Source organism: Eptesicus fuscus, chromosome 10 (assembly GCF_027574615.1).
Source record: "Eptesicus fuscus isolate TK198812 chromosome 10, DD_ASM_mEF_20220401, whole genome shotgun sequence".
In the NCBI taxonomy this organism is placed as follows: domain Eukaryota; kingdom Metazoa; phylum Chordata; class Mammalia; order Chiroptera; family Vespertilionidae; genus Eptesicus; species Eptesicus fuscus.
This window is the reverse complement of record NC_072482.1, coordinates 70,068,308-70,082,394: the sequence shown is the minus strand read 5'-3', so window position 1 is coordinate 70,082,394 and position 14,087 is coordinate 70,068,308. Positions and strand designations below refer to the sequence as shown.

Sequence of the window (14,087 nt, the reverse complement as noted above, 5' to 3'; positions counted from 1 at the left end):
TGCTGTTGCTTAGCAACGGGAGAGTGGGCGGGACTTGCCGTGCGCGCTCTTGCGCGTGACCTCCCAGCGGAAGCGGAAGTGCCGGTGGCGCGCGAGTAGGAAGTGGAAAGTCTCGGCGTAGAGATGGCTGCGCTGGCCCCGCTGCCTCCGCTCCCCCCACAGTTTAAGAGCATACAGCATCATCTGAGGACGGCTCAGGAGCATGACAAGCGGGATCCCGTGGTAGCCTATTACTGTGAGTTTTTCCGAGTCGCCGCGGCCTTCCTTCCCGCCCGGGGCCCGCACACCTCTCTCTGGTTCTAGGGGCAGGCCCCGCCTCCTGGCTTTGGACTTGATTTCTCACCTGTGCCCCCTCCTCCCTAGGGGTCCCGACCTTTGCTCTGCCCCCTTGCAGGTCCTGGAAAGGCAAAACTCCAAAAGCACCGTGGTATCCACCGTCTCTCCTGTTTTAGGCTTAAATATTCCTAAACTGACTACATGGCCTCATGAACCCTGAAACAGACCGACCTAAGGTGTTCTTGTTTGTATTTTTTCTGTGTGTACACACACAAGCCTCTGATCTCCACCAGGGAAACCTGAAAATAACCTGGGTAGCTGAGCAATTGAATTGGAGTATTGAAGGTGGCGAGTGTCCCAAAGACAGTAGTGATGTGGACAAAAGGAATACAGACTAATTTTGTAAACATAGTAATATGTGTAGGTTAATTATGACAAATGCAAACCAGTTTAAAAACTCATACATGGTTAAATGGAGAGTATCTGCTACAAAACAAGCATTTTGATTTTACCATTTCCACTTCGGTGTCCAAACTGCTCTCTCCCACCAGTGAGAATTTATCGTCTTAATACTGCGACTCAGACATTTGGTAGCAATATTCTCACTTTGGTTGATTGTCAGTACTTATAATCTACAGTCGATGCAAAGGAAGCACGGATTAAAATTGTTCAAACATTTTTCCTTCGCAGTGAAGAGAGTGTTCTAGTAGTGTTATGTCAATTTTATTTTATATTCCATACTCCAACTCTATTGCAAATAAGTAACCTGGAAACTATACATCTTTTGAAAAGGATTTTTAGAGTTAAGCCCCACATAAGGTGTCCTCTGTTGTCAATGTTACTAAAGTTAGCTAAAATCTGACCTTCTGTCACCCTGCTGTACTCCAGGTGTACCCATTTTCATTTCTCACAAATGCAAGGCCCTTTCAGATCTCCATGTTCTTCACCTGGGAACATCTACCTTTTTTTCTCCACTTGGCAAATTTCAAATGATTAAAAATCCAACCCAATGTCACCTATTCTGTAGTCAGTAAGTTGAATACTCTCTAGGCTTTGCTTCATTTTGTTCAAATCTTACAATATTATTTCAGTTGTACTTGTTATTCAGTTCCTCAAGCAAGAACCATTAATCACTCATTCGGCGTGTATTTATTGAGCTTGTGCCTATGTCAGATATTACCAGGCACTGTGGCTACAGTACCCCACATTCATGGAGTTTACATGCATTGGGATGGAGAGATTAAACAATATGATGAGTATATTATGTAGACGTTTAGAGGTTATGGAGAAAAATAAAGCAGGGGAAGAGAATAGGAGTACCAGGAGCAAGATGGTAGGGAGTGCAGAAGAAATTTCACTTCCAAAGTGGTCTGTTAACTGCTTCAGTGAGTTCATATCTGAGCAAAGACTTGAATGAAAAACAGGCTTTGCTTCATCTGGCAAACAGTGTTCTCTTTTCTCCATAGAGGGAATAACATGTACAAAAGTCCTGAGGGAGGGCTGTTGAAGGAGGATCAGGAAGCCATTGTAACTGGAGTGGTTAGAGTAAGGAGAAAAATGATGTGATGTGGACAAAGAGGTAATCGCTTACAACAATGAAATAGGAGCTATTGTTCATGTCTAAAACTAATCCCTATTCATGGGCTCTGTATATGCCTTTGTGACTACCCAGGGACCCTTTATTTCCTGTGTCATTATCCTCTCCCTCTCGCCATTTCTTTCTAAACTTACCCAGTTTCCTTAATTTAAAAAATAAAAGAAATTCTTACTATGACATTCCCCTAAAGTTGCTGTCCTGTGTGCCCAACCTTAAAGATTAGCTTGAAATAACTGCCTGTAGTGGTTTTTACAACCTTATCCCATAGAATCTTTTCAGCCCATTGAAATCTGGTTTTTATGCCCATTATTTCACTGAAACTGCTCTCAGCAGGGTCATGAACAAACGTTTTTATTGCTAAATCCAACTTAAAAATACTTTTTAGTGAAACATATGCATATTAAAGAACATATAGTAGGTGTATACAATTTAAGGAATAATAAACTGAACTTTAATGTACCCACCATGTTTGATGTTATTCGACTTTTAAATTTTTGACAATCTGGTGGACATGAAATGGTGTGTCATTGGAGCAAAATTTGCAATTCATTGAATTTTAATGAGATTGAGCATCTTTTCATATGTTAATTAATCATTTGTGATTTCCTATTGAAATATTTATTGCTTTTGACCATTCTATTTCACCATATGTCTAAATAATCTAGATACTTTTCTTTGTTGTATGCATTGCAAATGTCTTCTCTGAGTTCATAGGTTGATTTTTCATTCTATAAGTCCTTTGATGTTCAAAAGTTCTTAATTTTAAAATATAGCCAGTTTACCACCCTCTTCCCTATGATTTGTATTCTGATTTTCTAGTCTTTGGTTTCCTTTTGTGTAAGAAGTACCTTGTTTGGGACTTTGGCATATTATTCTTTATCTATTTTCTCTATTTTGTACTGAAATTTTGATTAGACATGTGTTGCACTTTTCTTCTTTATTTCCTTCTTAATGCTTTCAGAGATTGCATCCCTTTGTCTCTCTGAGCTACATTTGGTGTAATTTCTTAAGGTCTGTGCTCATCTTCATATAGGTATCCTGTTGTATAACCCAGGTATTGTGTTTCTACTTTATTTTTTTATTTTTAGGTTTTCTTTTATCGTTTCTTTTCAAATTGACCTACCCATTTCTGTTAATCCTTTGCTACTATATTTCTTAAACATTCTTATTTCTTTAAATGTTTTAAATATATTTATATTCATATAGGCTGTCTGATAATTCCTGTAGCTACTGTATTTGTGGGTACATAACTTGTGCTCTAGGCATGCTAAACCAGTACTTTTCAAACTTTGGTGTGTAAATAATAATTCCACAGGAATCCTTTTCCCAATTCTCAACTTCCCTGTTCCTTTCCTTACAAGACTCCTTTGGCTACAGTAGCAATGCTGTATGCTGCTTTCTCTTTTTTCCACATCCTGTTCACAATTGCCATTCTCCTAGTTTAAAGAAGAAAGACATACTATAATGAATCATGAGTATTTTTAACCTCCAGGTTCCAGAAAAAAGAAAAATTTAAATTACTAGTATTAGTGAAACCTCCATTAATTAAGGTATTAGGTAGAGCTTCCTGTCTTTCTCTGTGTCGTGTGGAAGAAAATCAGTCAGAGTAAAGAATAAGCTTTTATTCAAAATTCTGGCATGGGAAGATGTCAAAGGAGCCATCTAATTTGGGGAAAAAGGGTGCTATCCTATCTAATAAAAAAAGAGTAATATGCAAATTGACCGTAACTCCGCTACAACAAAAGCCACACCCACCAGCCAATCGGGAGTGAGTATGCAAATTAACCCAACCAAGATGGCTGCGGCCACAGAGAGAGCAGGAGGCTTGGGTTACCCTGACAATGGAGGAAGCCAAGCTTTCTGCCTGCCCTGGCCTGCCTTGGCCTCCGCTTAAGGCTACAAAGTTTCAATTATAAAAAATAAATAAATCCCAACAAAAATGGCGGCAGCCACGGAGCTGGAGAGAGCAGGAGGCTTGAGTTGCCTGCGGCGATGGAGGAAGCCAAGCTCCTGCAGCCCTGGCCTGCCTTGGCCTCTGCTTAAGGTTACAAAGTTTCAATTATAGAAGACTAGAGGCCCAGTGCATGAAATTTGTGCACGGGGTGTGTGTGTGTGTCCCTCAGCCCAGCCTGCACCCTCTCCAAACTCGGACCCCTTGGGGGATATCTGACTGCCTGTTTAGGCCTGGGATCGGGCCTAAACGGGAATTCGAACATCCCTCTCACAATCCAGGACTGCTGGCTCCCAACTGCTCACCTGCCTGCCTTCCTAATTGCCCCTAACCGCTTCTGCCTGCCAGCCTGATCACCCCCTAACCATTCCCCTGCCAGCCTGATTGATGCCTAACTGCTCCCCTGCCAGCCTGATTGCCCCTAACTGCCCTCCCCTGCAGGCCTGGTCACCCCTAACTGCCCTCCCCTGCAGGCCTGGTCCCCTCAACTGCTCTCCCCTGCAGGCCTGGGCCCCCCAAAACTGCCCTTCCCTGCAGGCCCGGTTGCCCCCAACTTTCCTCCTCTGCTGGCCTGGTGACCCCTAACTGCCCTCCCCTGCAGACTTGATCACCCCCAACTGCCCTCCCTTGCAGGCCTGGTCCCCCCCCAACTGATCTCTCCTCCTGGCCTGATCACCCACAACTGCCCTCCCTTGCGGACCTAGTTCCTCCCAACTGCCCTCACCTGCTGGCAGCCATCTTGTGTCCACATGGGGGCAGCCATCTTTGACCACATGGGGCAGCCATCTTGTGTGTTTGAGTGACAGTCAGATTTCATATTACTCTTTTATTAGATAGGATAAATAAATCCCAACAAAAATGCAGCAGCCACGGAGCTGGGGAGAGCAGGAGGCTTGAGTTGCCCCCGGTGATGGAGGAAGCCAAGTTTTCACAGCCCTGGCCTGCCTTGGCTTCCGCTTAAGGCTACAAAGTTTCAATTATAGAAGATACATAAATCCCAGATATCAGGGCCTCCACTTGGGTTGCTGGGGGCGTGGCCAACCTGCAAACAACCACAGGCCCCTCACCCAGGCCGCCCCATGCCCCAAGGGTACCCTCACCCTGATCCAGGACACCCTTCAGGGCAAACCAGCCCGCCCCCACCCGTGCACCAGGCCTCTATCCTATCTAATCCTCATATCTAATAAAAGAATAATATGCAAATTACCATCACTCCAACACACAAGATGGCTTCCCCCATGTGGTCAAAGATGACTGACCCCATGTGGACACAAGATGGCTACCATAAGATGGCCAGCAGGGGAGGGCAGTTGGGAGGGATCTGGCCTGCAAGGGAGGGCAGTTGTGGGCGATCAGGCTAGCAGGGGAGGGCAGTTGGGAGGGACCAGGCCTGCAAGGGAGGGCAGTTGAGGGTGATCAAGCCTGCAGGGGAGGGTAGTTAGGGGTGACCAGGCCGGCAGAGGAGGGAAGTTGGGAGCAACCGGGCCTGCAGGGAAGGGCAGTTGGGGGGGACCAGGCTTGCAGGGGAGGGCACTTAGGGGTGACCAGGCCTGCAGGAGAGGGCAGTTAGGGTCAAACAGGCTGGCAGGGGAGCACTTAGGCATCAATCCGGCTGTCAAGGGAGTGGTTAAGGGGTGATCAGGCTGGCAGGCAGAAGCCGTCAGGGACAATCAGGAATGCAGGCAGGTGAGCAGTTGGGAGCCAGCAGTCCTGGATTGTGAGAGGGATGTCCGACTGCCCGTTTAGGCCCGATCCTACCTGGAAGGGCAGTTGGGGGGTGCCCAGGCCTGCAGGGGAGAGCAGGGATTGTGAGAGGGATGTCCGACTGCCCCTTTAGGCCCCATCCCACTAGGATCAGGCCTAAAGGGGCAGTCGGACATCCCTCGAGGGGTCCCAGATTGGAGAGGGTGCAGGCTGGGCTGAGGGACACACTCCTCCAGTACATGAATTTCATGCACTGGGCCTCTAGTGTTTTATAAAGGAAATGGGGAAGTCACCTGAAATTTGTCAAGATGAATCTCAGAAGATGGGGGAATTGTTCTTAGAGATTAGCAGCTTTTGTTTGATCATTTTGGATTTTATCCAGAGGGGTGAGGAGGGACAGTTTGGGACCAAGGTCCTATGCAACAGGGGTGGGGACAAAGTCATAGAAGGACCACACTGGAAAGTTCACTTATGACATATCTGTTCAGGCAAAAAAAAAAAATACAAACAAACAAAAAAATTAGCCTGTATTGCAAAGTGTTGAATTCCCAAAATGGTAAAGAGTTTTTATGAAATGACCTTATCTTTTCATTCTCTCTTCATTATTAAAGAATGTCATTCCTGAGATAAGGGAGAAAAGGGGCAAAAGAGAAATGTTTAAGGGGCCATTGCCTTTTTCATCCAAGTGACAAGCTCATCTAGGGGTTTGTGGCTTATCAAAATTTTAGAGTTGGAATTCAGATGACATGAAGCATATGGGGACATAGGTTAACATATTTATTCAAATTGGAAAATTAAGTCGTATTTTTCTGAAAAAGTAAACCTCATTGGCTTATTGGTTTGGCACTAGCATCAGATTTTGTCTTTTATGTAATAAGGTAGACATTCTCCTTAAACTAAATAGCTATATCTTCAACTCTGGGATGTTCTGCTTTTTTTCAGAAATACATTTAAAACAAGTGATAAGCTAACTTATTTATTTGCCAGAGGATGTTGAAATAAATGGTATTTCAGTTTTCACAATCCTGTGTCTGTCTAGGATAAACAAGAAGCCTCTGACTGAAAAAAAAAAAAAGATGAATCTTTGTAAGATCTTTTTTTATATGCTTCCTGGGAATTGAGAAAATGAATAACTTTACTGATGGGGTGATAAATTCTTTTCTAGTATTAAAACAAATTTTGAGGGAGACTTAATTGAAATGTCAGCCAAGAGATTATTAAAAATAATACTTGATGATAGGTGATTACAAGGTTTTTAGTCCATACTCAGAAGGAATTGAAAAATTCAGTGGTTTGCTATGACAAAATTTTCACACTCATCTGCTGCTTTATGTGAATGAATTTTATTGGCATGTTACATTCATAAAAATGAAAGTGGAAACAGAACCAATACTCTAATATGGTTCATTATGACAAATCATATTGATTCATAGATAATGCAGTTTAACTCATTATAAGATGCATTTCTTTTGTTTGTTTGTTTGTTTGTTTTTTTTAATCCTCACCCAAGGATATTTTTCCATTGATTTTTAGGAAGAGTAGAAGAGAGGGATGTAGAGAGAGAAACATCAATGTGAGAGAAACACATCAATTGGTTGCCTCCTGCATGAACCCTGACCAGGGCCTGGGCCGGGGAGGAGCCTGCAACCAAGGTATGAGCCCTTGACTGGAACTGAACCCGGGTTCCTTTGGTCCGCAGGATGATGCTCTATCCACTGAACCACATTGGCTAGGGCATAAGATGCATTTCTAATAAAATTTAGCTTTTATATATAACTAGAGGCCCAGTGCACAAAATTTGTGCATGGGGGGGGGGGGGGGATCCATCAGCCTGGCCTGCACCCTCTCCAATCCGGGACCCTCTTGGGGGATGTCCAACTGCCTGTGGGATCGGGCCTAAACTGGAAGTCAGACATCCCTGTCACAATCCAGGACTGCTGGCTCCTAACCACTTGCCTGCCTGCCTGCCTGATCTCCCCTAACTGCCTCTGCCTGCCGGCCTGATTGCCCCCAAACTGCTCCCTCCTGCCAGCTTAATCGCCCCTTAACTGCCCTCCCCCCGCCGGCCTGATCACCCCCAACTGCCCTCCCCTGCCAGTCTGATTGCCTCCAACTGCCCTCCCCTGCCGGCCTGATCACCCCCAACTGCCCTCCCCGCCGGCCTGATCACCCCCAACTTCCCTCCCCTGCCGGCCTGATTGCTCCTAACTGCCTCTGCCTCAGCCCCTGCCACCGTGGCTTTGTCCGGAAGGACATCTGGAAGATGTCCAGCCTAATTAGCATATTACCCTTTTATTAGTATAGATCATTGGTTGGCAAACTGCAGTTCATGAGCCACATGAGGCTCTTTGGCCCCTTGAATTTTTAGCAAAGGCCAACTTAGGAGGACCCTAATTAAGTTAATAACAATGGACCTACCTATATAGTTTAAGTTTAAAAAATTTGGCTCTCAAAAGCAATTTCAATCATTGTACTGTTGATATTTGGCTCTCTTGACTAATGAGTTTGCCGACTACTGGTATAGATGATTATTTAGATATATAAAATTAATGTTTGATCAATTGCGCATTTTAATATAAAAACTAAATTCCAAAATGAAAATTTTAACACCTAGCACCTTATCTCACAGGAAATTTTGATTAATTTAAATTTTAGCTTTAATACACTTTGCAGAGAAGTATGATAAGCAGGTTAGGAATTGTGAGCATATAAATATATACATATATTTTTTTAATTGTGTTTATTTAATTAATTTATTTATTTTTGAAGGGAGAGAGAGAGAAACATCAGTATGAAAGCTGAATATGTATCTGTTGCCTCCTGCAGGTCTTTCACTGGGGATCGAACCCAAAACCAGGGCACGTGCCCTGAATTGAACCAGCAACCTTTTGGTTCATGGGAAGACACTCAATTGGCCAGGGCCATAAATACTTTTTTATAATAAAATTTTATAGGATAAGTAAATGGAAAGATGAGTTAAAATGAAATACAACAGTGTATTATATGTGACTTAAAAAAGAGCTTTTTGTGTTTTAAAATAGATTGTGATATATACCAATTTGCTATATTTTCAGATGAAAGTATAATTTTTAGATTTCAATATTTAGTGTACACTGAGTGGCCAGATTATTATGATCTCTGAGCACATAATAATCTGGCCACTCAGTGTATATCCTATATAATAAAAGGCTAATATGCAAATTGTCCCCTCAACCAGGAGTTCAACCAGCAGGCAGGCTGGCCAACTGCCCATGTCTCCCCCTGGCCAGGCTGGCCGGACCCCACCCATGCACGAATTCAAGCACCGGGCCTCTAATATATAATACACACACACACACACAGAGGCCAGATTATTATGTGTTCAGAAATCATAATCTGGCCACTCAGTGTAGTATAGTAGTTACATTTTTTATGCCTATTTAAACATCTGATAAAAAATAGTAGATGTTTACTTTAAAATGTGTAAAAGGATACTTTACTATGGTCTTAGAGCAAACAAAAATAATGAAGAACAGGTTTGAGCTCTATATACCTCTCTTTTTCTTTTTTTAATGAAGCCAGAAAAATTTTGAGTCCCCATTAAACATGGACACTATATTATAAATATTTTTATTCTGTCAGGTTTGCTATTGTAGGTAAAGCTAAACTCAAAAATATTTCTTTTAAATTTGCTTAATTAACTAAACATATGAAGTTTCAAGTTTGGTTTGTAAAAGTTTCCTCTAGGGGGTGACGTTGTACAAGGCTTTCCATGACCTTGTATAAATGTTCTTTAAGAGCCATTTATTTATAATCTCTAAATCTGTAAGATTAATCAGAACCCAGAGTCCTGTTATCTAAATACTTATTTTTTTTTATTAGCCAACTAAGGATTCTTTACTATAGCAATAACAGGTTAATAATTTACAAAAAATACTCAGAAAGTTGGACCATTGATTTATCCGCTAGTATTTCATTCTTTTAGCTTATATTTGTTTTCACAAACATATACAAACATGAATTTTATTTTGTAAAAATAGTCATTTTAATAGTTACTCCTTTTTGAGTAAAGTAAATCATGTCATCATTAGGTTCTTTTAACCTGTCCCTAAGATTGAAGGGACAGGGTCAGTGGAATTAAGTAACTTGTCCTTACCTATCATTTTCTTTTCTTTTGGTACTCATGCAGTTTTGGTAAGATTTATTTTTTATGTCAGTTGTGTTTGATTGTTCACAGTGAAAGCTTACATACTCTTGAGCAGCACAGGTTTATATATAAAAGGTTCAATGTTTGATATTTTTCTGCTTTCATTCAATGTATCGTTTTTCTGTGACTTGGCAAGTTTTTTGTTTTTAAAATGGTTTTTGTTTTTTACCTCTGTTGGTTATTATTTCTCTTTGGAAGCACTTGGATTCCATTGTACTTCCATTGTTGGATTGTTAGATATTCTTTATTTTCTTTTTAGTAGTTGCTCTAATGTTTACAATATCTTATCACAGCCTACTGTCATGCAATATACCATCTCACATATAAAGTTAAGAACTTTGTTTTCTCCTCTCCTGTTCTTTGGTTTTGGTTGACATAATTTTTATTTATACATATGCCACAAAACCTAAAAGACGCTTATTTTTTAAACTTGTTTTAAAGAAATGTATAAAATGAGATAATTTTTAAAAATATTTTTTCCATAATTAACATTTTCAGCTCTCTTCATTGTTTTGCATAGACCAAAGTTTTAAATCTGGTTGTCATTTTCTTTTGTTTGGAAGAGCTTTATATATGTATACTAGAGGCCCGGTGCATGACATTCATACACTGGTGGGAGGGGTCCCTCAGCCCGGCCTGCACCCTCTGGCAAGCGGACATCCCCCGAGGGGTCCTTAGCACTGCTGTGGAGGTGGGAGAGTCTCCTGCCACCACTGCTGTGCTAGCCAGCCATGAGCCCAGCTTCTGGCTGAGCGGCGCTCCCCATCAGCAGGGGGCAGCTCCTGCATTGAGCGTCTGCTCCCTGTTGGTCAGTGCATGCCATAGCGAACAGTCATTCCACTGTTCGGTCTTTTTGCATATTAGGGTTTTATTATATAGGATATATATATATACACTAGAGGTCCAGTGCACGAAATTCATGCACTGGGGCGGGGGGTCCCTCAGCCCAGCCTACCCCCTCTCACAGTCCAGGAGTCCTCAGGGGATGTCCTACCGTGGGGAGCGGGCCTAAGCCACAGTCTGGCCTCCCTCTGCAGGAGGCGACCGGGACGATCAGGGGAAGGTGCCATCCCCATCACCCCGCTGCTGCTGCCACTGCCGGCCACCGCAGCAGCCAAGGTGTTTTCATCAACATGGACTCCAGTCCCTTCACCAGGAAAAAATGATGACTTTCTTTAGGCATTTTCAAGATGTCTCTTTCATAGGATATAACATTTCTTCCTTCCTTCCTTCCTTCCTTGCTTGACTTTCTTTAGGCATTTTCAAGATGTCTCTTTCATAGGATATAACATTTCTTTCTTCCTTTCTTCCTTCCTTCCTTCCTTCTTTTTTTATCCTCACCTGATGATATTCTCCCATTGATTTTTAGAGAGTGTGGAAGAGAGAGGGAAAGACAGAAAGAAACGTCTATGTGAGAGGGACACTTTGATTGGTTCCTTTTTGCATGAGCCCTGACCTGGGCCCTGGCCAGGGAGGAGCCTGCAACCTAGGAACATGCCCTTGATCAGAATTGAACCCGGACCCTGCAGTCCACAGGCCGAGGCTCTATCCACTGAGCCAAACCGGCTAGGGCAGGAAATGACATTTCTTAGCCCCTCCAGCAGTGAACCTTCATTTTTTACTCCAGGAGTGAGGTGGAAAAACTCTAGATTACCTTCTTGGATTCTTATTACCCAAGTTACCAAGAACACTGCGAGTGGCGTACAGGGAGCTTAGCCAATGAGCGGTCCGAAAAGGTGTTTTCTCTGCAGCTCACATGCAGAGGTGGGACTGCTGGTGCGCCATGGTGTGTCTGCTCCGGGCCTGCTACAGCCATGTGTGTGTGTCTGCTAAAGGCCTGTGCCATCTGTGGCTTGCCTCACTGTGCACACAGTCCACTCCCGCCCATCTGCACGCACAGCCTCCTCCTGAGCCGGTCGTGACTGTTACAGTGTCCTGGCTAATTTGCATATTACCTCTTTATATATATATTTATATATATATATATATATATATATATATATATACACACACACACACACACACACACACACTTTTTTTTTATTATTGATTTCAGAGAGGAAGGGAGAGGGAGAGAGAAACATCAATGATGAGAGAGAACCAGTGATTGACTGCTTCCTGCACACCCCACACGGGACCGAGCCCACAACTCTGACATGTACCCTGACCAGGAATTGAACCATGACCTCCTGGTTCACAGGTCAATGGTAAACCACTGAGCCACACCAACTGGGCAAGAACTTTATAATATCTTATGAGGCTTGCTGACAATGAATTCTGTTCTGTTGTGTGAAATAAACTTTTATTTCATTTTTATTTTTTAAAGATATTTTTGGTGCATAAAGATTTTATTTTGTCAATTTATTTTTTTGTTTCAGCACTTTTTTTTTTTTTTGCCAAATTTTCCCACCCTTTATGGGGGGAAGGGGGGATCCAGTTACACATATATTAGAACACTTGATAATTTTCCCACACCTCAATGAGACTCTAGTTTTGCTTTTCTTTTGTTTTCAATCCCTTTCTCCCTGCTTTTTTTTTTTTTTTTTTTTTGAGTAGTTTCTATTGCTGTATTCTAAAGTTCACTAATCTTTTCTTCTCTGGTGTTTAAACTTATCCAGTAAACTTTATTTCAAATGTTATATTTTTCATCTCTAGAAGTTTCATTTATATTCCTTTGTGCGTGTTCTATTTATCGCCTTACTTTATACATGGTTTCCTTTAAAATATTTTATAATTGTTTCCTAGTATTTTAATGTCATCTATTTCTGTTATTTTTTCATTGTTTGATCTCATTGGGCTGTTGACTTATTTTTCTTTATGGGTTCAAAAGTCCCTACACAAAAGGTAATACTAACCATATAGCAAATATTTACAATGTACTTATAAATAGGGTAATATATTCAGTTCTATTGGAATAAAATTTGCTTTAGACATCAATCTATACCATAATGATGGCATTCCTATTTGAGTGCCACATTTATGAACCTATTCAAGTATCACTCTTCATAATTGCTTTTGTATGATTTTTGTGCATTTTATCATGCATTTCATACTTTTATATTCCTCACGTATAAACAAGGATGTGTTAGAATGTTAATGTTTAGATTTTATGGAACTTTGAATTACACATGCCTTCAGGATTAGTAAATGTTTGTCGCCAGATGCCTCACATGAAATTAAAATTGAGTTGGAAAGTATTTAATCCTCTTGCAAATATGCCTCATTACTCATCTTCAAATAATATTTATTCATTAAAATAAACACATTTCCTTGATGAAATGAATCAAATATATTTCTTTATACATGATTTTAGCTACACATTTATGCTGTTTTAGTAGGTAATTTCCATATTAGACATTAATTTTTCATCATGCTGCTGCTACAATGAGCTACTTGTCTTGAATAGAGTTCTATATGAATGTGATCCTTTTTTCCATCCCTATGGCAAAAGAGCTTTATTAATTTTCATAAGTAGATTTTAAGTTATTTTCACTTTTATTACATTTACAGAATGCATCTTGTGATACATTTTCTGTATGTAAGACTTGTAAACCATATAAGATATTTAAAAATGTAAAGGCAGCCCAATTTTTGTCCTAAATCTTTCCGATTCTGAGATGATCCAATTCTTCATTTAAAAGTGTTACTGTATAATAATGTTCTTGTAATTGCAAAGACTAAATATGCATGTAAACCAAGAAAAAAATGCATTTGGAAAAACCAGTAAACTATATTGTCATTACACTGTATTTCAGGAATCAGCCATCTGTATTGAGGTTAACCTTTAAAGGACAAGAAGCTGGTATTTGTTGATCATGGTTTTGGTGATAGCGAAATGGGAATAATTTGATTTTTGCCTCAAAGGAGATAGACAGATAGACTGACTCCACCATTTTATTGTAAGCAATAGTAGAAGTGAAGAGTAATTAATCTGAAACTGAAAATTGTGCTTTTTACATAGGAATACATTTCTTGTACAAGGTAGCAAGAAAATGCTGAATTAATTTTCTGCATGTCTGCTTAAAGGTTAAGTTCTGAGATGACTGCCACTAAACCCAAGGTGAACCTAGGTACCAACCTCATTTCATATGATCTGGGCCGTTACCTGTGCTTAATAGCCATTTATCCCCAAAGTTGGTCTACCAAGTAGCTAACTACACTCTGGATGGTAGGATTCACATAATGTTCACTACTGTGGTTAGAAAATAAGGAGAAAGACCTGGAAAATGAAACTGTCAGTACTGTATTTCATGTGAGTATAGGACTAATGTTATCATGTTCTACCATGTTGGTCAATATTGTATATAGATAACAAATATGCTCAAATTTTCTGTGTGTCTTTTTGGGTCATTTTGTTTTTAATGAGATTCACA

At 41.0% G+C, this 14,087-nt stretch overlaps 1 protein-coding gene across 4 annotated transcripts in view; it reads left to right on the top strand.

Annotated features, from left to right (window-relative positions):
- The first annotated feature begins 92 nt into the window (after window positions 1-92).
- The window catches only part of VTA1 (vesicle trafficking 1), a 48,765-nt gene continuing 34,770 nt past the window's right edge, over window positions 93-14,087 (top strand). The window contains exons 1-2 of one of the 4 annotated variants that reach the window (XM_054722061.1): window positions 171-235; window positions 13,470-13,613. Coding sequence is in view for 2 of the 4 variants with exons in the window: in XM_008161830.3 (XP_008160052.2) it covers window positions 124-235 (112 nt within the window). In the remaining 2 variants the exon portion in view is untranslated. Of the gene's footprint in view, window positions 236-1,742; window positions 1,856-7,079; window positions 7,181-13,469; window positions 13,614-14,087 lie in introns of those variants that run through there. The other 3 variants (XM_054722062.1, XM_008161830.3, XM_054722060.1) reach the window with 3 other exon arrangements.